The sequence below is a fragment of the Panthera uncia genome (assembly GCF_023721935.1).
Source record: "Panthera uncia isolate 11264 chromosome B2 unlocalized genomic scaffold, Puncia_PCG_1.0 HiC_scaffold_24, whole genome shotgun sequence".
In the NCBI taxonomy this organism is placed as follows: Eukaryota; Metazoa; Chordata; class Mammalia; order Carnivora; family Felidae; genus Panthera; species Panthera uncia.
Window position 1 is genome coordinate 85,978,270 of NW_026057580.1, and position 26,256 is coordinate 86,004,525.

At 39.0% G+C, this 26,256-nt stretch overlaps 1 protein-coding gene across 7 annotated transcripts in view; it reads left to right on the forward strand.

Moving 5' to 3' along the window:
* Positions 1 to 26,256, forward strand: part of L3MBTL3 (L3MBTL histone methyl-lysine binding protein 3) — a 128,711-nt gene that overhangs the window by 49,734 nt on the left and 52,721 nt on the right. For all 7 annotated transcript variants that reach the window (XM_049654334.1, XM_049654336.1, XM_049654338.1 and 4 more), the window contains 4 exons: positions 1,439 to 1,590; positions 12,938 to 13,014; positions 18,000 to 18,085; positions 20,130 to 20,240. In XM_049654334.1, the coding sequence (XP_049510291.1) occupies positions 1,439 to 1,590; positions 12,938 to 13,014; positions 18,000 to 18,085; positions 20,130 to 20,240 (426 nt within the window). The remainder of the gene's footprint in view (positions 1 to 1,438; positions 1,591 to 12,937; positions 13,015 to 17,999; positions 18,086 to 20,129; positions 20,241 to 26,256) is intronic.

Genomic DNA, 26,256 nt, shown 5'->3' on the forward strand with positions numbered 1-26,256 from the left:
GTGTGTGTGTGTGTGTGTGTGTGTGTGTGTGTGTGTGTGTGTTTAGGTAACTAGTAGAGCTAATGAGCCAGATTATTATTTTCAAATCTCATAATCGAGAGGAGAGCTTAATTGCCGAAATGTAAATACTGCGTTGTCAGCAGCTATTCTCTGTCAAGACGAGGGAGGAAGGTCAGTTCGGTGGAAAACTTAAGTGGCCCGTTCCACGTTTCCTAATCCCTGTCTGGATCTCTGATGTTGAGATCAGTCAGGGATTTGATTAACTGCCTTGAACCGTCATCTTCAATTCTGTGCATTGCTAGCACACAACTGAATCTTGGGCTCTGTGTTTGGTGTCCAAGAAGCAATTAATTTTTCTATTTCTGGATTCGTCTACCTCAGAATATTCAAATATCTGTGGTCAGAACCCTGGTAAATAATTTCAGGACTAAAATGTACTGTCCCAGTGTCTGTGCAGCATTAACGCCTGCTCCTTCTATTCATGTGGGATGTATGCTAACATTTTCAGTACGTGGCTGTCTACATTTTTGGAATGATAGCTGCATAATTATAGTAAAATGAGAGATAACATCTGTTCTGCTTAAAGTAATTAGAATAGTATCTGTATACTTAAGTCTGGACAGAGCTTTTTCTTAAGAGGGATAGAAATAACACTCGTGTGTTATGATTGGCATAACTGATCCAAGTACATTTCTCCGAGTTCTGATAGATTTCCTCACACGAGATTCTAAGGAATGCTTACATTTTACTGCACCTCAAGCACTAAATCTTATTGAGCTATATTATTGTCTTAGTTCCCCGTCCCAGATGGCTGGTAATGTTTGGCTTTCCTTATATTACCAACTGTTTTGAATGGCTGTATGTATTCAGCCAGTTCTTTTGGTGCTATTGTGAATAATATCTGTAGTGTTAGGTAAAAGTTGTAATAATTTGCAGCCTCTCATGTATGAAGATGACCTACTTTCAGTAGAGTACTCTTTTGAGAGAGCATTTCAGAAATGGGAGTGAACTTGTACTGACTCATACGCATTTCTAGCTTGATGAAGTGCATATTTTGCATGAAATAATTTTCATTGTTAAGTCTGTAATCAAGAACAAGAAAAACAAAAAGTGAACTAAATGGCGAAGAAAACTTGCCTAACTAGTATAGCTGTCTAACTGCGGTCCAAAACACATATTAAATTTAATTAAACTCTGTGAGGTTGTGGGTGTCTTAGTCTTGAGGTCCAGATAGTTATTTGGATGTACCAATGAGGCATTTTTTTTTCCCCTTCTTGCTGCTTGTTGGAAATTGACCTGGCATAAAACTGGTACATGCTCTTTAAATTACATGAACATAGCTGATGCATGCCAGGTCCTGGAGCAGGACGTGTAGAGAGGGTGCAGATCTTGCTGTTAAGTGTGTGCTTATCTCTAATTAAATCTGCACGTTTCGTAGACAGTGATCCCATCAGGCTTTCGAGTTGGAATGAAGCTTGAAGCCGTAGACAAAAAGAATCCTGCGTTCATCTGTGTTGCTACGGTGACAGATATGGTGGACAATCGTTTCCTGGTACATTTTGACAACTGGGATGAGAGCTATGACTATTGGTGAGACCTTTTCCATTGCTGTGTGCTTTGGTTCACAGGTGTATTCAGGTCAACCTGGTACATGGTTGGAAAACAAAGATGATGCAGAGCTTGTAACAAAAAAGAGCAGTGGTCTGTCCCACTCTTGCACATTTCAGATTTTTCACTCTTCCCCTATTTCACATGGCATGTATTTCTAAATAGCAGCCTTCAGTTTAACTTTGTGCCTTGTATTTTCACTCACTTCCTGCTGCGGAAGTACAGTGTACCCTCCTCCCAACACGTGCACGTACAAGTGCATGCAGGTGCGTACCTCCCCCCCCCATCCTGGGTGTCGTCTATTGTTTTCTGAGAAGACATGTTAATTTTCCTTCATATTTTTATTCCCCGTAGCAATTTTAACCATTTATAATTGCCAAATACAAATCTATTAATTGAGGAATATTGTTTTTAATCCTTAGAGGTTTGGGATATACTGCATTAAGTAATAGGAACAATATATTATAAACTTCTATAACTGTACTTAAAATAAAGTCATCATATTTTGATTAAGCAATGGGAATAATGATTCCCATATCTAATTCATGTTGATTGATCATTACTATTCAGTTTCCTGGTGAAAGGCATTTCTGAAGTGTTTAATTTCTTCCTAGGACACTGGCGATGAGAACATTTTAGAGCAGTGACAGATATCTTTATAAAATATGGCTAACATTACAGTATTAACTGAATATTAATTTGTATAGGTATTGCTACATTTGAGGGAAGCTTGTTTCCTAACCTTACTTTTTAGTATGCATACGTTTAAACATTGAGTAGAACCATCAATAATTTGCATTACCCCTCAAATTGGATTCTTAGACACTCATCAGTTTTCCTTACACTGTTTTAAAAAGGAGAGGCATTGAAAGCCATTTGCCATTCATATTTTTAAAATGCTTTCTATTATGCATTATACATGCTTTTTACAGATTTTTTTTAAGTGTAGATAAGTAGTTCCATGATTACACCACACAGAGTCGAGTACTTTTGAATATTTTGGTGTTTTTCCTCAGCTTTTTAATGCAAAGCATAATCTCCCCATAAGATGTCTTTTTACTCAGTTTGCCATAAACATTTTTATTGAAATATAGACCATTTCAAGCATGTACAAAGGTAGAATAAAAAAATGTAGAATAATAGTGACCCACCCACACCCATTATACAACACTAACCGTCATCAATTGAACACAACCGTTACCATTTGTGTTTCTCACTCTTGTTCTCTCTGTATTCCTTCTCCTAAAATCCTAACTCCGGGATTGTTCTGAAGCAGATTTCAGTATCATAGCACTTCATCTGTGTATATTTCAGTATGTATCTTTTAAAGATAAGGATTCTTTTTCTTCAAATATGTAATGTTATGAATGCCATAATGTCACTAAATACTTAACCATTCTTCCCAATTGCCTTAGTTTTGTTTTTGTTTTTGTTTTGAGGTTTGATAGTTTTAGGTCCTATATAAGGTATACACTTTGTGATTGTTTTGATGTTTCGCCTTCTCTTTTAATAGATTCCTATTCCTCTCTATCCCTTCCCCTTGTAACTTTTTTTTTTAAACATTTATTTATTTTTGAGACAGAGAGAGAGAGCATGAACATGAGAGAGAGAGAGAGAGAGGGGAGGGTCAGAGGAAGAGGGAGACATAGAATCTGAAACAGGCTCCAGGCTCTGAGCTGTCAGCACAGAGCCTGACGCGGGGCTCGAACCCACAGACCGTGAGATCATGACCTGAGCCAAAACCGGACGCTTAACCGACTGAGCCACCCAGGCGCCCCTCCCCTTGTAACTTTTATTGAAGATATCACGTCGTTTGTCCTGTTAAGTCTCCTATAGTCTGGATTTGCTAATTGAATTCTTCTATTGCTTACCATTTTCATCTGTTCCTCATAGTCCTTTTTCTTTTTAATGTTTATTTATTTTTGAGAGAGATCGAGAGCGTGTGAGCGGGGGAGGGGCAGAGAGAGAGGGAGACACAGAATTCGAAGCAGGCTCCAGGCTCCCAGCCGTCAGCACAGAGCCTGACGCAGGGCTCAAACCCACAAACTGCGAGATCATGACCTAAGCAAAGTCAGACGCTCAACTGAGCCACCCAGGAGCCCCTGTTCCTCATAGTTCTTCTTGGTGGTTTTTGTTTCATTCAAAATTATCTATACCTAACTTGAATGAGTGAATGGATGAGAAAACTTTAAATTTAGTAACACTGCAAATCTGCTCTGGAGTCAAATGTGTTTCTCCCCTCCGGTGTTGGATGTACTGTGATGTTGGCAGTCCCAGAGTGATGACCAGATCCAATCCTGTCATTAATAAGGGACACTTTAGGGGCTCCTGGCTGGCTCAGTTGGAAGAGCTTGTGACCTTCTCAGGGTCATGAGTTCGAGCCCCATGCTGGATGTAGAGATTACTCAAATAAATTATAATTTAAAAAAAGAATGATACTTTAAAGCACTTGTTGGTTAAAATGAGCACTTTTGGTTTTAAAGTTCTGATTCATTTAGGGAGATTTTTGTTTTTTAACTTTTGTCTGATTTAAACAAAATGGGTAAATGTTAGTGTGTTATTTTTGTGGTCTTAGAAGTATTAGAGAGTTTTAAAAGTGTAAGTCATTTATTTGACATGAGGTGTGTTTCCTTTAAAAACATTCTTCTAAAAAAATAAAAAAAAGTAAAAACATTATTCTAGAAAAAAGTAATGAAAAGCATGGAAGATTTTGTCACATTCAGTTTTCTTTGATTCCAAATGTCTGGGGAATAGGAAAGATCCTGGATTCTTTTTTTAGAAAGAGCAGAGAAGAAAATTGATCTCTTTTAGTACTGATTTTTATACTTTTATGAGCACAAACTAATTATTTTTAGGACAGAATGTACTTTGAGGAATTACTTATACTATTGACATGAAACCATATTTTATTAATTGTCAGAAGAAGAGTACAGTGTGTTCTCTTTCTCAATATCCAATTAAGGCACATTGAAAATTGCTAAAGTGCACTGGAATTTCTCCAGCTTTAGTAAATATTATATTCTTTGATCTTTGAATTCTGGAATGGTTTTTATCTGCATAAATTACTTGTTTAGGTACGTAATTGAGGTTACAAATTGGATCGCTTTCCCAATTTAAAATAGTTGGGAAGTGAGATTTTTTTTTTTCCCTTTGAAGTTTCTTTCTTTATTTTGAGAGAGCCAGAGAGTGAGAGTGGGGGAGGGGCAGAGAGAGGGGCAGACAGAGAGAATCCCAAGTAGGCTTGAGTGCAGAGCCTGATGTGGGACATTAACTCATGAACCACAAGATCATAACCTGAGCCTAAATCAAAAGTCAGATGCTTAATTGACTGAGCCACCCAGGCATCCCCCTTTTTTTTCTTTAAAGTTTATTTATTTAGATTTTTTTTTCCCCTTTGAATTGGATAGTGATCTTACCTCTTTTTACCTTAGTGGGATATTGAAAACATATACAGTTGACCCTTGAACAGTGTGGGGGGTAGGAGCCCTCACCCCCAGTGCAGTCGCAAATTTGTGTATAAGTTTTGACTCTCCCCATACTTAGCAGCCTACTGTTGACTGGAAGCCTTACTGATAACATAACCAGTTGATGAACTTGTATTTTGTAAAAGTATTATTTACTGTATTCTTACAATAAAGTAAGCTAGAGAAAAGAAAATGCTAGTAAAAAAATCATAAGGAAAACACATTTACAGTAGTGTACTATATTGAAAAAAAATACGTTAGTGAGCCCGTGTGGTTCAAACACCTGTTGTTCAAGGGGCACCTGTATAAGTCTGGGTACATTTGTGGTAAAACATATTTAGTTGCAATAAAACATTTTTTCCCTCCATAGAGGAAAATGGAAACTTAATGCAGGATTGAAGTCATTTTTTTTTTTACAAAAGGAAAATACTGTATCTTAGAATAAAACTTGCTTTACCTCTAAGGTTTCCTATGTGCTTTTATTCCTGGTAATTGTTAGCGCTTAATTCTATCCCCTTGACAGTCATTAGACTAATTAATAATCCTAAGTATCTCAGAATAGACCTAGAAAGGGCTTGAAAGATGGGGAAGAAAGCAGCCATTGAGGTGAGGATGCCCCTGTGCGTAGGCTGTCCTCAACACCTGCTGCCCGAGGACTGGACTCCACGACAGAGCATGCTGTGTGAGGAGCACCCCTCTCTTCCCCCAGGCACTGGCAAGGAACCTTCCTTGGGGAATTCTTATTTGCATGTGATCTGGTCTTTTGGGAACTGGGAAGGCATGGCAGGACTTAGCAGATGACCAAGTAGAATAGCCGTCACAACGGAATTACAGCTTCAGCTTTCCCTGAATCTCAGTCCAGTGTCCCAGTGAGGCAGGGCAGAAAAGTCAACAAGTAGATCAATGAAAACGAGAAGTACTGAGTTACTGAAGTAGAACAAGCATGGGGCTAGGACCTTTTCCTGATTGTTTCTAAGTGTACTCCAAACTTCAGTTTAATTTTAGAGATGGAGTTCTTTTACCTTTATAAATTGAGAGTAATAGCAATGTTATGTGTCTCCTCAAAGTAGTGTTGAAGAGTTTGCAGCGTGTTGTTAATTTCTCTTTTTTTTTAATACTTTTTAAAAATTTACTTATTTATTTAGATAGAGAGCAGAGGAGGCACAGAGAGAGGGAGAGAGAGAATCCCAAGCAGGCTCCATGCGGTCAGTGCAGAGCCCTACTCGGGGCTTGAACTCACAAACCATGAGATCATGACCCGAGCCAAAATCAAGAGTCAGACGCTTAACACACTGAGCCACTCAGGCACCCCCTGTATTGTCAATTTCTGAGAGTAATGTCAAAGTTAAGAGGTTTGTCATCATTGGGGAAGCATGGGTTGGTGGAGGTAATGAGTTACGGAGATGAAAGGAATGTAGGTAGCTCTACACTTCTGCCCTGAGGGGCTCAGGGTCTGCGGAAGGGTAGAAACACAAACACCACTGCCTAGGCTGCAGGGTAGGTGGTTTGTGCTTAGTTATTAGAACCCACCACTTCCTGTCTGAGGGGGCACGTGGAAGGAAGGACTGACTGACTCACTGGAGGGTTCTTGGGGAAGGCTTATTGGAGGATGTAGGATTTAAGCTGGACCATGAAGGATGATAGGAATTGGTACTTAGATGTTGGGATGGAATAGTCCTGGCCAAAGAAAGTATTTGCTTGTGTTTAGGCCCCAAGGGAGCAGACAAACGTATGTTTGGGGAATGGCAGCTAGTCTATTTGAGTGACTTTGTAGAAGGTTGAAGAGATGACTGTATGGGACTTCAGGCAAAGAGGTTTGGCCCTGAAGGTGAAAATTGATCATTGCTTGTTGGGTGGGTGGCAGGGCGGAGGGAGTCCACAGTCAGAGCAGGGTGTTCTGCACAAGGAGAGGTTTGAGCTTGGTTTTCAGGCTGAAGAAATGAGGCCACCGTGAGGATGGTAATTTGGGATACCTGGTCCTGTAGAAGGGGCTAACGGGAAGAAATGAGCTCCCTTCCCTCTCAGCCCAGAGAAAATGAAGAAATGACAAAAATTTGAGTAGGGTAATGAGGTGGCATGTCCTTTATCTTTTCCACGGAGTCCGTGTGTTAGTGAAGAATCAGGTCTTAAGCTTGAAGCAAATTAATAATATTAAAACCAGCCACTGTGGGGAATGGGATTGGACATGAATTAGGGATGAAAGGAAGAACCAGATAACTCAGCCCTGTGAGGTTTGGGGTTTAGTAGCGAAACACAGAGTAATGGAGGCCCCTAAGAGTTAGCATATTGGAACCAGGAAAGTGTCCCTGGGAAATAAGTTGACAGTCATGCCCTGGATGTAGGGAGCAGGCAAGGCCAAGTGTCCTGTATTTCTTCAAAGAATCGAAACCATTATGGCTTGAAATGAGGACTTGGATATTTTCCTTAAGGAAGCATCTTGAACTGTTCTTGTTTGACTCTCTGCCTAGATTTGCAGAACCCAGCATGTGTGCATTGTGTTCAGCTTTTGGCCAAGACTTGATAAAACCAGGATCTCTTTCTTTTCACCTGGAGGGCTTGGCAAAATCACTTATCCTCTTTAGATTTCCATGAAATGAATATATCTTAGCATCTGCTCACCTCATCCTTATAAACATGGGCTTTTCATGATTTCTTTCTTTGGTTTCTGACCTTTTTCAAAGTCCACCAGTTGACTGATTGGATCTTTGCAGCCTTCATGAATAATTTGCACGTACTTGTGAAATGGACTTAAAAAAAAATATGTTTGACAGGACTTCTTTGACGATATACGTAAAAACCCAAAAGAAAGGAACAGTGATCGACAGTTTACTGAACTTTTCACCATTAGTTGTTCTTCTGTAATTACAATCCTTTCTGGTTACATTTCTGGTTTTGAACACTAGATGGGACTAAGAGATGACTTATTTTACAGTATTGGTAGCAGAAAGGATTTCCCAGCCTTCAGCTTTATTCTAAATGAAGTGTTGTTGGCTGATGGACAGAGTAGATGAAAACAGGGCTATTTCTCTTTTCTCTCTTGAGATGGCTTCCTGTTTATTTTAAATAGTGCCTTTGATCGATATTTAGGCAACATTAAAACCTTAAAGATTCAAGTAGTACAGGAGCGTGTGGCCGAGATACACCACGGTATTTTCCTAAATTGCGATTTATAGAGAAACACAATAAAATCAAAGGAATTAGCAATGTCACATGTTCTTACTTTAATCACCACAAGCCTGGCAGGTAATTATAAAAACTATTTGATGGCTGTATTAGACTCCGAAGAAAAATATTAGAAATGTTGTATATGTTTTTTTATTATTATTTTTAATGAGCCCTATGTGAATGAACACCTTTCTCTAAAAGAAAAACAATCTCTCTGAAATTTATGCAATACATGATGAGTAATAATCCATAATGAGTGATTGTCTCCGAAAAGAATAGAATAGCTAGAAATAGAGCTTTATAGCCTTGTTTATACAGTTTATAACAGAATACTTTTATTTTGTTTCATTTCATTTCATTGCATTGCATTGCATTGCATTGCATTGCATTTCATTTCATTTCATTTCATTTCATTTCATTTCATTTCATTTCCAGTATAGTTAACATACAGTGTTACATTACTTTCAGGTGTATAATATAGTGATTTAGCAGTTCTACCCATCACTCTCATCATGACAAATGTGTCCCTAATCCTGTTCACCTGTTTCACCCATCCCCTCACCGGACCTCCCCTCTGGTAACCATCAGTTTGTTCTCTAGTGTTAAGTCCATTTTTGGGTTTGTCTCTTTTTTCCCCTTTGTTTTGTTTCTTAAATTCCACATTTGAGTGAAGTCATATGGCATTTGTCTTTCTCTGACTTATTTTGCTTAACATTACACTTTCTAGATCCATCCATGTTGTTGTAAATGGCGAGATTTCATTCTTCTTTATGGCTGAGTAATATTCCATTATGTATCATGGGATACCTTTATCCATTCATCTTTTTTATCCATTCATCCAGTGATGGACATTTGGGCTACTTCCATAATTTTGCCATTGTAAATAATGCTGCAGTAAACAAAAGGACACATATATCCTTGTGAATTAGTGTTTTTGTATTCTGTGAGTAAATAACCAAGAGTATGATGACTGGATCATAGGGTAGTTCTATTTTTAATTTTTTGAGGAACTTCTGTACTGTTTTCCACAGTGGCTACACCAGTTCGCATTCCCACAACAGAATGCGTTTTAAGGAATTATATTAAAAAACATTTTATGAAAATATATCATTGTAAGAAATGTACCAATTGCTGTATGAACTTTGCATTGACCTAGCAGTGCTTGCTTTCCTTTCACATTTCTAAAATAATGACATACACAGACACACATAACCCTAATACATAGATTAAGAAAAATAATAGTGTGAGGAAGGGTGGTAGGTGAGAACAAGTGAATAAAGGGAGAGGAAAGAAGAAACCTTTATAAATATTTAAAGATATTTTTCACTGAAATAATTCCGAGAAAAATCAACATTAAATGGGAGCTATCTCATCTCACTTGTTACTTACTGTTCAGGGCTACTAATGTGTAAGTTGGTTTGAAAGAGGTAACTATATCCCTTTCACCTAGAGCATTTTTTAGAATGTTCTTTGTTTTTCACTAGTCATAAGATGTTTTTTATTCACCAGAAACTCTAACCACTGTGTTACCTTTCTGGCTTTCTATCTGTTAGTTTTCCATCCAGAGGGCTGTGTTGAGACTTGCTGATCTTTCAGGATAGACTCAACAGATCTGGTTAAAAGAGCAGCACTGGACTCTTTGGCATCCATTAGACCACTGTTTTCCAAAGTGTGTTCTACAGAACACTGGTGTTCCACGTGATGTTAATGGATTGCCCACTAGAGCAGTGTTTCATAGTTATGTATCTTTAGGAAATGCTAGGTTAAATAATTTGAAACTTGTTTGTATATAGTATAATTTCACAGTCTTCAGTATGCTAATGATGCATTAAATATTTTGACTGTTTGGCCCTGATTTTCTTTTTTAACTTCATTACACCCTTCATGTTTGAAGACACCAATGGGGATTGTTCTACCAACTTTTTTTTTTTTCTTTTTTTTTGTCCTTTACAGATTTTAATTGTGATCTGTCTCTAGATGCCTCTACATTTATTTTGTAGTATTGTTATAACTATTCCTTTGTAACTATAGCCTCCACTGCCTTATGTTGTGTTTACCTGGCAAAACCCCAACCCTGGTTCAACTAACTTTGTGCCTACCTCATGCTTGTGCCTGAGTGGTTGAATGTGGCTAGAGAAAGGCACGACATGCTCACTGGTCTGACTTCACATTCATGACTGCTACCCTCCGGTGAGCCCTAAGGCCTGCCCCACAATCCTACTAAACAGATTCCTGTTTGTTCTTCCATACCACTCAGTTCCACTCCTTTTTCCCCCAGACGTCTCTTAACCTCCATTTCCCACCCTCCCTCTCCACTGATAGCCTTGTGTCCTGGTCATTGAAGAAAAAGACAGTCAGGGGAGGCGTCCTCGTGCTCCCACTGTTGTCTGGTGGGTGTATTCCTGATCTCTACCCATCGACAGGACCCTCTCTGTGACGGTGGGTGTGCCTGTCCCTGCCTCAGGGGCCCAGTCTCACACACAGGGTTCCATTTCCTCACCAGGTCATCCCTCTTTGTTGATTATTTCTACCAGTATCCAAACAGGAGAAAGGATTTAGCAGGTTTTTTTGATAACTGGGGGAGCCCTAGCACATAGAACACTACCCTGATCATGGTAGTTGGTCAGCATGTATTTCTTGAATAAATGAAGTAATAGTTCCCATCTTTTAAAAAGAGTTTTATTTTAAAGTAATTTTAAACTTAAAAAATAGTGTAGAGTGCGGTGCCTGGCTGGCTCAGTCGGTAAAGCATGCGATGCTTGATCTCACAGTCATGAGTTTGAGCCCCTCGTTGGGGATAGAGTTTACTTTTAAAAAAGTAGTACAGAGAATTTACGTATATTCTTCACTCAGCTTCCCCTTGAGTATTTCCCAACTTGAAAAAACAAAAAACAAAAACAAAAAACAAAAGTTTCCTTTTGCTGTCTAATGTTACAGGTCTCTGTTTCCTTTTAAAACAGCTACTTGAATGAATATGTTTTCTGTACAAGCTGACTCTGTCTGCTGTCCTTCCATTTTCTCTTAAACCCACCCTGTTCCAGCTTTTGCCCTTTCTTATTCCCAGCTCCACCAGAACAGCCCTTGCCAAGAATGTTAATGAACTTTACATTGGTAAATCCAGTAATCAGTTCTTGTTCTTTGATCTAGCGTGAGCATTTAACTTAGTTGATTTCTTTCTTCTTGCTTTCCTTCTCTTATTTTCTAGTCATTTCTTCTTGGGCTTCTTTGCCTCCTACTTCTTCTGTTCTCTCTCTGTACTCATTCTCTGGATGGCCTCATCTCTGTTCATGACCTTAGACATCATCCCAAATGCTGATGCTCCCACAGTTACATCTTTACCCTTGATCTTGTGTTTGAACTCCAGATTTTCATGCTCATTATCTGTTTGACTTCTTTACCTGTTTGTCAAACATATTGATAAAACAAACAAAAAGCAAAAAACCTCTCCATTCACCATTTGGAATGCCATAGACTGTGTCTCTAGTCTTCCTGTCTCAGGAAATGGTCCTACATTCTTCTGGTGGCCCCTGCCCCAAACCTTGGGATGTTCCTGACTTCTTCACATCACTCACATTCTGTATCAAATCTACCAGTATATCCTGTTGGTGCTTCCTTGAAAATACAGACCCAAAAACATGATCGCTTCTTATTATCTTCACCACCGGCACTCTGGTTCAGGCCTCCATCATCAACTCTTGCAAAAGCCTCATCTCGGTTTCCAATGTGATTAGTTGTCTGCAAAGCAGTCACAATAATTACTTTAAAAACATGAATTAGATTATGCCACTCTTCTGCCTAAAACCCCCTACATGATACTGTAGTAAACATCATTTTTCTCTGAATAAAATCCCAAGACCTTACCATGCCTAAAGGCCCTTCCTGATATTATTTCCTGTTCTCTGCTTCCCTCAGTGTGTTCCTGACCCAGCTGTGAGACTCCCACCCCACACACAGCCTTTGTACTTGCGTCCTCTCTGCACGGATTGGCTTTCTAGTGTGCATTTGAGTGGCTCAGTTCTTTCTCCACTTTCTTCAGGTGTCACCTTATTTGAGAGGCCACCGTGACTGTGCCGTGTAAAGGAGTATCTTTCCATGTTTGCTCCCTGCTTCCTTCTTCCACCTCTTGTCTGCATCCGTTGTGCCACCAGAGTATTTATTTTGTTAATTTGTTTCCTATCTCTTCCCGGAATACCGCAGACTCCACAAAAGCGGGAACTTCGTATGTGTTTTATGTGCTGCTGTCTCCTCAGTGCCTGTCCCAGTGTCTGGTGCATTATAAACACTCAGTGTTTGAATGAGTGAGTGAGCAAATGAATGAATGAAATGAGTTGTGTGTACGATGAGGACTACATGGAACAAGTCTGATTAGGAGCAACGAATCAGATGCCAGATAAGGCATAGTGATAAAGAGGTCTTGCAAAAATACATGCCTGACTGAAGGAAAGATGAGAGAGAGGAGAAGAAAGAGGTGAGGAAAGGAAAGGAATACCTCCTCTTAATACCTGGCTGCTGCCATTCTAACAGATAGAAGCGTGTTTGTTTTTCGAGGGTGATCGAGCTTCGTGCTTTTTGCACGTTTGCCCTTAGAGATGCTGAAATAATTTTAGCTTGCCTGTGTATATGATTATTTATGTACACATTTATTTGTATTTGAGAATTGATCCTGATCGTTACAGTTTTGTGATTTATATAACCTACAGGTGTGAAGCATCGAGCCCACACATTCATCCGGTCGGGTGGTGTAAAGAACATAGAAGAACACTTATTACTCCTCCAGGTTTGTGTTTATTATGTGTCTAACATTATTCTTCATGTGCATCAGGAGTCTGCAAACTTTTTCTGTAAAGGGCCAGATAGTACATAACTTTGGCTTTGTAGGCCATACATCTCTGTCACAACTACTCAATTCCAGTTTTAATGCACGAAGCAGCCCAGACGATAAGAAATGAATGAACATAGTTGCTTTGCAGTAAATCTTTACTTGCAAAGAACAGGCAGCTGGTCGGGTGGTAGTTTGCTGACCCCTGATACACCTGAAAGTATATACATTGGCTTGGTCCATAACAGAGTATCAAAGGTTGTCTTCTTTGGAAAATGAGAAGTTCTTTTTAAAAAGATCTTTATTTCTCAAGTTGTCATTCATTTTTAGACTTTTCGTTCATACACATTTAAATATATTATCTGACCACAGAAGTCAGGTGTCTAAAGCTTTAGTGAATGTAGAGAAGTGGACATAGGGGACCGCATTTGTGGGTGGAGCCTTGACCCACATGTCACATTGTGACAAAAGTACAATGTTCACATTTAAGTGAGTACTTGAGGCTTTAGATTTTTTTTTTTTAACCTGGATCAGAACTTCCACATTCAGTTTTCCTTTTTCTATTGGAGTGTAGTCTCCAAAACAGATTTTGCACCTTTATGCTGGTAGTACCTCTTGTTCGTTTTCTGCAGTTTCCAGGTACTTCAGCCATCTGCCTCTGGCCCCGCGGCCCCTTCTCAGCTTCGCTGTCTCTGTGATGGAGAACAGTGTACCTGCTGTCGAATTGTTTCTTTGTTTTATGTCATGTTGAGTTTATTTTCTTATGCCGAAGAACGGATTCTTTGGCTTCATCATAACCAAGACAGTGAGTTTCCGAGTTGTGTCGCTGTTGAAGGTGCCAGGGCTGTCACTGGGTGAAAAGACAGGGCCATCAGCTGATACAGGGCATCAACTGCCCTGTTGCTTATGGGTACTCACGTGAGTGATGCAAAGGTAGCCCCTCGGCTGGCTAAGAGCCAATTTGTGGATGTTGCCGGCAGCACAGATGCATCAAAGCCTCAGTTTAGAGCTTCCGATACTTGTCTCATTCCATTCGAATAGCTGATTTCATGGGGAAGCTTGTTTCCAGTTCCGTGGTGCTGTGTCTTTGTGTCTGATCACTTCCTCAGCCAGGGGACCAACCATCCCAGGGATGCCTGAGATGAGTCCCTTCCGCTTTCTGAGTTTTCTCCTAGGTTAAGGAACCAAAGCCCCTGTCCTTCACTGATTTATAGAGCTGTTTTGAAGATGAAAGAGCATTAACTTAAACCATAAAGTGTTAGTAAAGCAAGACATTAACAGTTGCCTGGCTCAGACATGGAGCTGCCTGGAAGGTTTTCCTGGACAGCTCTCCTGTGTCCTGTGGCTCACACACTGTTAGCAGTCAGTGAATGTCGATCGCACACTTACCTGGTGTCAGTGTTACCATCAGAGTTGCTGTAAGGATTTCCCAGTTTGGTATTGGTCCATTTTTTTTTCTTTACCACCTTTATGGTCATAATCAGAAGTCTGGTAAATAAACACAGAACCAGTGAGTAACAGTGCTTGGTTATGTCGTCACAGCACTGGCTTAAGTACCGTGGGAACGGGTGGTGTAAGGCATGATTGCTGATTTCTTTTTTTTTTTTTTTTAATTTTTTTTTTTAATTTTTTTTTTTTTAACGTTTATTTATTTTCGAGACAGAGAGAGACAGAGCATGAACAGGGGAGGGTCAGAGAGAGAGGGAGACACAGAATCTGAAACAGGCTCCAGGCTCTGAGCTGTCAGCACAGAGCCCGACGCGGGGCTCGAACTCACAGACCGCGAGATCATGACCTGAGCCGAAGTCGGCCGCCTAACCGACTGAGCCACCCAGGCGCCCCTATTATTGCTGACTTCTAATGCGAAGCCAGTCACCAAGTCCTCTGTAGGCTTTCATATCAGTGGAAGAGAAGAAAAACATAGCTTTTTGACACATTTAAAAAATCTAAATTTCATGTTCAAAAGTGCCAAACACAGCAATGTGAGTATAGTAAACACCACTGATTGTACACCTAAAAATAGTTAAAATCATTTATTTTATATGCTGTATATTTTACCACACACACACACACACACACAAGTTTAAAAAGAAACTGTCAAATAACGGTTTGTAAGGCCTATGCTGATATTACCTTGGTGCTATGACAAAAAAGATGCCCTTTGTCCAGTCCCTGTTCTCTGAGGGCAGCTTCCTGGCAGGGTCTCTGATGTCCCGTCTGAGAAGGACCCTAGTCACTTACTGTTCCTAGACAGCAGCTCTTCTGCCCCTCCTGTTAATTCATGGATCAGCCCTGCTGGACTCCCCATGTTCATGTTTTTTCCCAAATATGTAGCATTATCTCCTGTTTCCAAAATTAAAGCCTTTATGACTTTTTAAAATGATTTTTATCTTGAATTATCCAATTTTGCATTAATACATGCTTGTTTTTAAAAATTTAGAACGTTTGGGACACCTGGGTGGCTCAGTCGGTTAAGCGTCCGACTTCAGCTCAAGTCATGATCTCACAGCTCGTGAGTTCAGGCCCCGTGTCAGGCTCTGTGCTGACAGCTCAGGCTGGAGCCTGCTTCGGATTCTGTATGTGTGTCTCTCTCTCTGCCCCCTTCCCACTTGCGCTCTCTCTCTCTCAAAAATAAACATTAAAAAAATTTTTTTTGAATTTAGACTGAAAATAGAGACAACAGTTGTTCTGTCTCATAATAGTTTGAGTTTGTCCTTGTATCTCTACAGAAAAATCATTCTGCCTCTGTTTATACACAAACACCCATGCGTGTACAATCAGCTTTAATATTATTTAAACTGGGCAAGATACATTCCTTAAAAATATGTTGTAAAATATTTGTATTTATAGAAATATATTTGCATACTTTTTAAACTTTTATTTTGTGGGGCGCTTGGGTGGCTCAGTCGGTTAAGTGACCGACTTTGGCTCAGGTCATGATCTCACAGTTTGTGAGTTCGAGCCCTACGTTGGGCTCTGTGCTGACAGCTCAGAACCTGGAGTCTGCTTCAGATTCTGTGTCTCCTCCTCTCTCTGCCCCTCCCCCACTCGCGCTCTATCTGTCTCTCTCAAAAATAAATAAAACATTAAAAAAAAAGTTTAAAGCTTTTACTTTGAAATAATTTCAAATGTACAGAAAAGTTGAAAGAATAGTATGGAAGTCATCGATACCCTTGACCCAGAGACTCATTCAAGTTCATCAGTTGTATCAGTGATGTCGTTTGTAGCAAAAGGATCAGACATTGCACTCGGTTGTCATATCCTTCTACTCTCCTTCAGTTAGGCTCTCCTCGACTTTCATGATGTCAGTGTGTTTGGGAATTAGAGATTAGTCATTTTGTAGAATGCTGCTGAATTTGGGTATGCTTGGCGTTTCCTCATGATTGGATCCAGGTTCTGTATTTGGGCAGGAATATCACAGAAACAGCACCGTGTTCTCCCTGCATCCTGAGCGGATGTCAGTTTGTCTCACTATTGATCTTTTACCGTTAATTGACCAAGATGGTCAATTACTTCTTCACTTCTCCACTAACATAGTTATTTTTTTCTCTGTAAGTACTAAGTATTTTGTGGAGAGATACTTGGAGATTGTGTAAATACCCTGTGCTTCGTCCCCATGTCACTCACTAGTTTTAACATCTGTTGATATTTCTCGTATGAATAATTATTCTGACAGTTGCTAAATGCTAATTTTTTATACCATCATTCCTTGTACATAAGCAGTTGTTATTATTCTGCAAAGAATAGCTTTTTCATCTTCCTCTTTATTCATTGGTTAATTTATTTCTGTCTGCATGGATTCATATATTACTATTTTCATCAAGGGGTTATAAGCCATAACCAGCATTGCTTACTTTCATGTCCCGATTTTCCCAGATTTGGTGCGTGGGAGTCCCTTTAAGTCAGTTACCATGTCCTTTGACATGTTCTTTGAGAACTTCATTCTTTCTGGCACAGCAAGGCTTATCTCGTACTTTCCCTGATTCAAGCTAAAATCTAAACAGTGGATGTGGTGATGGCTACGGGGTGACGCTGCCTCTGTTTCTCGGAGGATATAGTTAGGAAATACGTTCATGTAAAAAAGTTATATTTATGCGTATTTCTGTACCTATTTCGACATTGAAAACAAAGAATTATATCCTTAGCTCCAATTCATATCCAAGACCACAAAGTTTATTCTAGTTTCCTACTTTCTCTCTTTTTTCGGTCAGTGAGAAACCTGCCTTCCTTTATCTGCAGTATATTTACAATTTTTTTCAGTCCTTTTTAAGTAGCCAGTTTCCCACCACACTGAGTCACTATTAATTCCTGCTCATGTCTGCCTAATGGATTTTGGACTCTGGAGGAAACAAAAGGGGGCAGGAGGAAGGAGGGATAGTTCTTTCTGCATATTTTATTTTATGAATGGTGTTCCATGACTTGATTGTGCTTGTTTGACCTAACAGTATGATGACATATCTGGAATATTTCACATATTAGTGTATGTAAGTCTGCTTTATTCTTTTTAATAAATGCTTTCTATTTCATATGTACTATATATATATTTGCACATTTTCTATATTGTTATTAAACTTATTTTTACACATTTTCATTGACAGCTGTGCATTTGTCTTTGTGTGCATGAGATTTTATATTAGTAGAAGTAGAATTGCACATTAAAGGGCATTTTTGTTAGTGTGTGTATATCTGTATATAGGACTTACCAAGAATATAAATTATACATATACGTATATGTTATATTTTCATTTAAAAGATAGAAGAGTCATGATCAAGATGAAAGTAATTATTACAGTTAGGTCTGAGTGTGTTATTCACTTTAAAGTTATTTGGAACATGAACGTAATTTCCTAGATTATGGTAACAATATCTCATAATTTTATAGGTCAGTTTGTGGTTCTGTCATTCTGGTTAAACCTAACAGAGTTTGCTTTTTTCTTTCTTAGGTTATCCAAATGTGAAACATTTTTCTTGGGATAAATACTTAGAAGAAACCAATTCTTTACCTGCCCCTGCAAGAGCTTTCAAAGTGGTGAGTTAATACATTTTACACTATTTCTTTCATTTGTGTTGGCAATAGTGTTCATTCATTGAAATTGCAGAACAGAAAGAGACAGTACTACTGAGCCAGAAAGAGGAAGAAGAGGGAAACAGAAGACCACAAAAGATGTTTTTGACCTCTTACAATTTTGAAAGTCAAAATTATTACAGAGATTTTTTGTCGTTGGCCTCATTTTGAACTTGTTTCCTTGGAAAATAACTGCTTGAATTGGTGTGGAATGAGTTGTTGTGATCCTACAGCAAACTTCTGTTTTTCCAGCTAGATACTCTGAAAAACCGAAACAAGGCAGGACATTGTTTTCTAATAAAAATTGTGTTTGAGAATTCCTTTGGATTTGTTTATGGCAAGCTGCATGCTGTTTTTCTTTTTATTGCTATTAATCAGCATGTTTGATTATCAAAATATAAGGCCATTTGCTTTTATTGTAGTATCTTTCTAACCCAGAGTCCTTGCATCTTACATATAACTTGTTAAGGTTCAAAGGAAACCTCATTTCTCGGCAAGGGAAGAATAAGTGATGAGAGGCATTTTAAATTTTTTTCGTTTTTCCAACAACTTGCTTAATTATTTCTGTTTTTTCATAAATTTAAAGAAGAATATGTTAAGAATTTTAAGAATGTTTTTAATGTAGCATAGTCTATCATAAGTAACACTTGTTAAAATGATTTATTGTATATAAATTGCTAGGGTTTCTAATGATAGAATTAATAAGGGATGTGGGCCCAAATAATAGAAAAAAAAAGAACATGAAATATTTTTGAGAAAATAAGTATATTACGTGAAGAAAAGCCATGTAAAAGAATGTGTATGGTTCCATCTGATAGTAAATTTAGGATTTAAAAATGGATAATTAGAGTTCTGCCTTTCTTAGGAATTTTTACCTGACTCTCTAACTTTATCTCAAGCTATACAAAGAACCACATTGCTCTTTGCTTGAACTCGATAAAATCGTATCAAGATCAGTCTGCATATCACGTGTCACACTGAGACCTGAGAGAAAACTACAATTTCCCTAGTTTGGCCTTTAGGTGCCTGGCATTGATTGTTTTTTATCCTTTGAGTAATTTTCACACTTAATTCTCCGAGCCACAGTTTTGTTACAACCACTTCACAGAACAGGGGTGTGAGGCTCAGATGGTTTAAGCAATTTACCCAACATACCCTTGAGCTTGCCTTCGACATCCTGCAACTTTTCTGGAGGTTTACAGGTTTCTGCTGAGTCCTGAGGTGGAGCTGGCTAAGGTGTGGGAGGAGAGGTCTTCCTTTCTCATTCCTGTTCTTACAAGAGTGATTGCATCCCATACGTTTTGATGGCTAATTTTCTTTTTCTAAAGACGTCTCCTGCTTTTTGTTCTCTTGGCCATTTCTAGTCTCTGTCACATCTCTGCCACTTTAATGTTCTTTCTTCTGTTTTCATAAATAATTTTTATGCTTGTTGATTTTTGCCAGGATGCCTCCTCCTTTTTTGTAAAAAATTTTTTTTAATGTTTATTTATTTTTGAGAGAGAGAGAGAGACAGAGCATGAGCAGGGGAGGGGCAGAGAGAGAGGGAGACACAGAATCCAAAGCAGTCTCCATGCTCTGAGCTGTCAGCACAGAGCCCGACGCAAGGCTCAAACTCACGAACGGTGAGATCACGACCTGAGCCAAAGTCAGAGGCTTAACCGACTGAGCCACCCAGGCACCCCTCAAGACACTTCCTTCTAACTAACGAGAAAAACTTCTTGCCTTCCCTGTGCCTAATCAAATATCTACAATATTTTGCATTTTCTCCTAAGGTCTTTTGCTTTCTGTTTCCTCCGGCTGGGTGCTCAGGCTGTTTCTCTTGCTTCAGGGTTTGGCCGTGTGATTTCGGATTGTGTTTTTTTGATAAGGACAATGAGGTCCAAAGCTACTGTAGGAACTTGGGAGTTTGAAGGTCGATTCTGTAAATAGCTTATTATTCTGTCTTTGTGACACAGAGCCTACTTTCTCTTCCTCTGAATCTTACCATGTAAAATTTTCTGTATGGCAGAAACCTCCACATGGATTCCAGAAAAAAATGAAGCTTGAAGTCATAGACAAGAGAAATCCTATGTTTATTAGAGTAGCAACAGTTGCAGACACGGATGATCACCGAATAAAAGTGAGTGTTCTCTGTTGTGGTTCTGTTTTGTCTTTTGTTACAAGATAACTTGGATGGAAACTTCGGCAGATACTTAATTTGTGAAGTCCTAGAATTAAATCAGTAAGACTACAGGAATATGAAAATAAAGTGGCTGTACATCTTTGTCAGTATTTATCCAGTGTTTTCCTTTAATCTATGCAAGAAGTTCTCTTTATGACTGACATTTAATATGTTGTATGTACTTTCTTTTTCCGAGCACACACTCAGAATGTGAAAAGTCATAGATAAGCAAGGGATTTCTTCTGAATACAGTGCATCATTCTCCAATACAAGGCTCTTTTTTTGAAAACTTGAAGATTAATTTTGATGGGGCTATATTAGATGTAGAATTTTCAGAAGAAAAGTAAAGAAGGATAGCCCTTTCATATAGGACAAGGAAAGAGAAATGATTGTATAAGAAAGTCAGGTTTTAATTAGATTTGGATTAATAAAAGCGAAGTACCTCTCAGAGGGTAAGCGAATGTTCAGGAAGGTGGCTTCGGTCTGTCGTGTCCCGGGTGAAGTGTAACAGCGGTTCCAGGTGAGGAGCTAGAAGTTATCTCTGGTTCTGGCTTCTGTGTTTCCTTCGGCCTCAAACGAGAGCCCTGTTCATTCCACTTACTTCACTGTGAAAACAGCAAGATGTTAGACCTACGTGATGTCTTGCCGGCCCTTACCAGCTAACAGCATTCTTCCACTATTCAACATATGTGGTGGTGACAGTGCAGGGGGGTTTATGTGACAATCACGATTTTATCTGGGAAGCGGAGGCTCAGGAAGAGTTGATGAATTACTTATTAATTCTGGCAGTAGCAGAACTAAGTCACAGCCCTAAACTCTAGGAGTCGAAATTTATGCTCTTTAAAAAAATAAATATTGGGGCGCTTGGGTGGCTCAGTCGGTTAAGCACCTGACTTCATTCAGGTCATGATCTCGCAGTTCATAGATTTGAGCCCCACATCGGGTTCAGTGCTGGCAGCTCGAAGCCTGGAGCCTGCTTCGGATTCTATGTCTCCCTCTCTGCCCCTCACCCACTTACGCTGTCTCTCTTTCTCTCTCTCAAAAATAAATAAACATTAAAAACTTTAAAAACAAATAAAAAATAAATCACATATTCAACTATCTGTAATGAGATAATATATAAAAAATTATAGAAGGGGCGCCTGGGTGACGCAGTCGGTTAAGCGTCCGACTTCAGCCAGGTCACGATCTCGCGGTCCGTGAGTTCGAGCCCCGCGTCGGGCTCTGGCCTGATGGCTCGGAGCCTGGAGCCTGTTTCCGATTCTGTGTCTCCCTCTCTCTCTGCCCCTCCCCCGTTCATGCTCTGTCTCTCTCTGTCCCAAAAAAATAAAATTAAAAACGTTGAAAAAAAAAAAAATTATAGAAGAACAGAAAACGTGTATCAATGTGGTTTTGTATAAAACAGAAATTTTAATGTTTAATTAGCTATTTTTAAGATTATATAATCATGCAGTGGTTTGGAAATTATAAACAGTGCAGAGTCTGTTAACCTTTTTCAAGTGTATTTTCCTATTAATTGTCCTTGGTGTGATAGTAGAAGTCATAAAGCAATCAGAGTATTTTAGGACTAGAAGTATTTTTTAGATAACCTAGGCTAGTGATTCAAAGAAATGTAGAACTAAGCAAGATACTATTTTTAAAAATCAAATTGGTCAGAATTGAACAAAAAATAAGTGTTTTGGTTTAGGTGCATGAAAAGTTTATTTTTTTCGTGTATTTTCTTGTATTTTTCTGTATTTTTTTTCATGTGTAGCTGGTAGGAATAGAACGTGTCTCAGCCACTAAAGAGCAGTTTGGTGAAGCACAAAAGTCTTGAAGGTTGTTTGCCCTTTAATTCAAGAATCTCAGTCCTAGGAATTCATGTTAGGAGAATTAACCAAAGGGAATATGCAAGGATAAAAACTATAAGGAAAACATAGCAGTTTATAGTATTTAAGATTGCAAACAAGCACAGTAAGCTATAGGTAAAGTAAATTACTGTATATGATGGTAAATATTTAAGAAAAATATTTAATATTGGCAAGTGAAAAAACTCAGGTTTACTATTCTGTATGATGTCTGGTATTGTTTTTTTAAAGAATATTATGGAAAGAAACTTAACCAAAATAATGACAGTTCTTCTCTTGGGGTGCTAAGATTATGAGTGATTATAAATGATTTTTTATAATTCTAAATGAATTATAAATGATGAGGTTTTTGGTGTGTTTTTTTGTTTTGTTTTTTGTTTTTGTTTGTTTTGTTTTTAGTTACCTGGCTTCAGGAACACATATTAATTACTGTAATAGTAAAAAAAAAAAAAAAAAAAATTAGATTAACTCTGATTTTACATGTGAGAACGTTTTTGACCCGGAGAGGTCAAGTACTCTAAAGTGGGTAGTTCAGTTAGTTAATAGGAAAAGTGTGGACTAACTTTTTAGTTAGGCAAATTCTCTTTCCAATACAACATCCTGGTTGTTTAACACCCAAAACAGAGCTGGCTATGAGGTGTGTAGTTGACAATTATCTTTTCACAGTTAGTGGTATAAATTTCATAGCTAAAGGTGAACCACTGAACAAGTACCTGTGTGTTTATGAAATCCTCAAAAGATCAGCGAACAGGTGACGATGACCCAGTTTCAGGATTCATCAGACTTCTGAGACTATAAAAAGCTTTCATTAGTAGGAGTTTTTCTAATGCTGTGGGAGATGACGAAGCAAGAATGCCTATCTTTATTATTCAGGAGGAGAAAGAGTATATAGAGACTAAGTCCTTAGTGCAGCTTAATATTTTAAGTTTCTTGGGTATAGAATCAACTCTTCAGCTAAATAAGATCAACCTTTTAGGCTACATGATATAATATATTCTATGCCTTAAGTTATTACAGGTAAACATTTTAAAACACATGTATTTCACCAGATGCTGAAAGAAAACAAGCAAAATGTTTTTGCTCTCATCTGTATGTTCTGGGGAGAGTTAGAACATACGACAGGCCCGCCCCGTCCCTCCCCACACTCACTTCTGCTTCCTCACAGGCAGGAATTTTCCTGTTTTGTTTTTTTTTTTTAGCTGCTTCTTCTGACATTTTATCCCTAATTTTCTGAAATAATATCTGTGTTCTGCTGTTTTCTCAGCCCCATCAATTTTAGGTCCAGTGTATTTCCTTCCTGTTAGGGTAGTTCTGGATTAAGCTCTTACCATATCCGTTCCTTCACTGTATCTTTTCACTAGCGACTTCACATGTTTTTAAAATGTTTTCTCAGTCTTCTGTGTTCATCTTCTCATGAGTAAATAAATCCTGTTGGCTGCTGAGCAGAACAGTTTTTTTCTTATGACTTTTTTTTTTCTGGAGTCAGTAATTTCTTGTGTTTTGGTTTTTTAAATTTTCTGTGCTCATAGTATCAGATGTTTACAAGTGCTCCAATAAATCTGATGTGTCTTTCTGTCAAAAGCCCAAGTATGTATTTTTTTAAATGGTTATTTATTTTTGAGAGGGGGGGGAGGGAAGGAGAGAACGAGCAGGGGAGAGGCAGAGAAAGAGAGGGAGAGAGAGAATCCCAAGCAGGCTCCCCACACTGCCAGCACAGTGCCCAACCTGGGGTTTGAACCCACGAACCTTGAGATCATGACCTGAACCAAAATCAAGAGGCGGGTGCTTGACCAACTGAACCACCCAGGCGCTCCCAAGTTTATTTTTAATAAGCCTTCTGTCTGTATCTTTTCTTTCTTGACTCTTTTTCCTACGACTTAGCAGTCGCCCATGGTAATCTGGATAGTTCTCTAAGCCTTATCCTGAACTTTCATCCTGAGACTGCTCTTTGCTGGCAGACTATGTTGTGTTTTTCTTTCTTTCTTTCTTTTTTTCTTTTCTTTTCTTTTCTTTTCTTTTCTTTTCTTTCCTTTCCTTTTCTTTTTTTCTTCCTTTATTTCTTTCTTCCTTTATTTCTGTTTTTTTCAATCACATACTTGTTTTTCTTAGTGTTCTCTTATGTTGAAACACATCTTTTTGTAACCTTCTAAGAAAGGGTATATGAAAAGCCTCTGCTTTTGGCTCCTTGCACATCTGGAAATATCAATATTACTAGTCTTACATTTGATTCATACTATGACTAGGTGTAGAATTCTAGGTAGGGAGCCATTTTCCCTCAGAAATTGAAAGCCTTGTTCTGCTGTCTTCTCACATCCATATCGACTGACCTTAGACCTCTAAGGCCATACCAGTTGTTCTGCTCTGGGTGAGTACTCATGCAGAGTACTCGGGCTTTTTACTGTGGAGTTTCATGTCCTCCAGTTTTTGCACATGTTTCTTGTATTACTAGTTGATGACTCCCTGTTGTCATCCTGTGTCTTCTCTTTCTGGAAGTCCTGCAGCTCTGGTTGTTAAACCTTTTGAATTGACCCCTTGATTTTCTTAAACTTTCTTTTTATGCTTCTCTGATTTTTTTATTCTACTTGTTTAGAGAGATATCTACTCTATTTTTCAAAACCCAGGTTGCTTTTTTTAAAAACTTTTTTAATGTTTATCTTTCAGAGAGAGAATGTGTGAGCGGGGAGGGGCAGAGAGAGAGGGAGACAGAGGATCCAAAAGGGGCTCTGTGCTAACAACAGAGAGCTGAAGCTGGACACTTAACTGACTGAGCCACCCAGGCACCCCATGTTTTAAAAAATATTTTTATGTTGCATTTTTAATTACAATTCTGATTTTTTTAATTTTTGAGAGTTTTTTCCTATTTTCTAGCCTCCTCGCCCTTTTTATTTTTTTTTATTTTTTAATTTTTTTTAAATTTAAAAAAAAATTTTTTTTTAACGTTTTATTTATTTTTGAGACAGAGAGAGACAGAGCATGAACGGGGGAGGGGCAGAGAGAGAGGGAGACACAGAATCGGAAGCAGGCTCCAGGCTCCGAGCCATCAGCCCAGAGCCCGACGCAGGGCTCGAACTCACGGACTGCAAGATCGTGACCTGAGCTGAAGTCGGCCGCTTAACCGACTGAGCCACCCAGGCGCCCTTCCTCCCTCTTTTTAAATGGCATCATCTTTTTATTTCTTGAAACAATATTGTTTCTTATCTGAGGATACTAGTGATGGTTTTTCTTCTGTCCTCTGCTTATTTCCTCCAAGTTTCTGCTGTCGTATTGGAGCCTCTCCTCAAATATCAAGTCCTTGACTGACTGTCTGCATTAAGAAAAGGCACTCATAAAGTTAACTGTTTTTCATGGGTGGGATTTACAGACCAGCAGACTTCACCGTAAGAAAGCAAAAGAGCCAGCTTTTTCACAGGGACGTTCCCATTTGTTGGCATCTGGGTCCTTCTCTGGAGCCTGTCAGTTTTTGCCAGAGTCCTCCCTGGGGAAGAGTGAACCTGGCTGTCGCTGTGCGAGAAAGAGAATGGCTGGGTTGGAATATATGGCTCTTGGTTGTACAAGTTCCTGTGCTTTCTGTCCAGCCCATTGCCCGTTCAGGTCTGTTCTAGAATTGAGAGCCTTGGGAATTTTTTTCTCTACAAGATAAATATCTGCTCTTTGCCTGGGTTGTTGAAGGGGCAGTTACCATGGTGGGTGGAGTGGGGGAGCAGCCCGAGGGCGTGTAACTACTCCATATTGACTGTGAGTCAGTACTGCTGTGTTTCAGGGCCCTTCTCTCCTGTGTGCTGCCTCTAGAGTGAGTCCTCCTTGGGGTCTGCAGCCAGTGGGCTCCAGGCCCGTTCTACAGACCCCTGGGCTGTGACCCACCCACCCTGTCCTGTAGGTCAACACTCCTCCTGTTTCCGCCCTCCACACACATCACTGTCACTTCTTACCTGTCAGCTGCTTTTCTTCTCCATTGGTCCTTCTGGCTTTATACCTTTTCAAATATAGCTTTAATTTCAGAAGAGACTGGAGATAAGCCCCTGGGTCTAAAATGTGTTTTACTGAGTTGCCTTTCACATGAACAGAAAATCCAACCAAATCTTTTTTCTCTTTCCTTTTTTTTTTTTTTTTTTTTTTTTTTTTTTTTT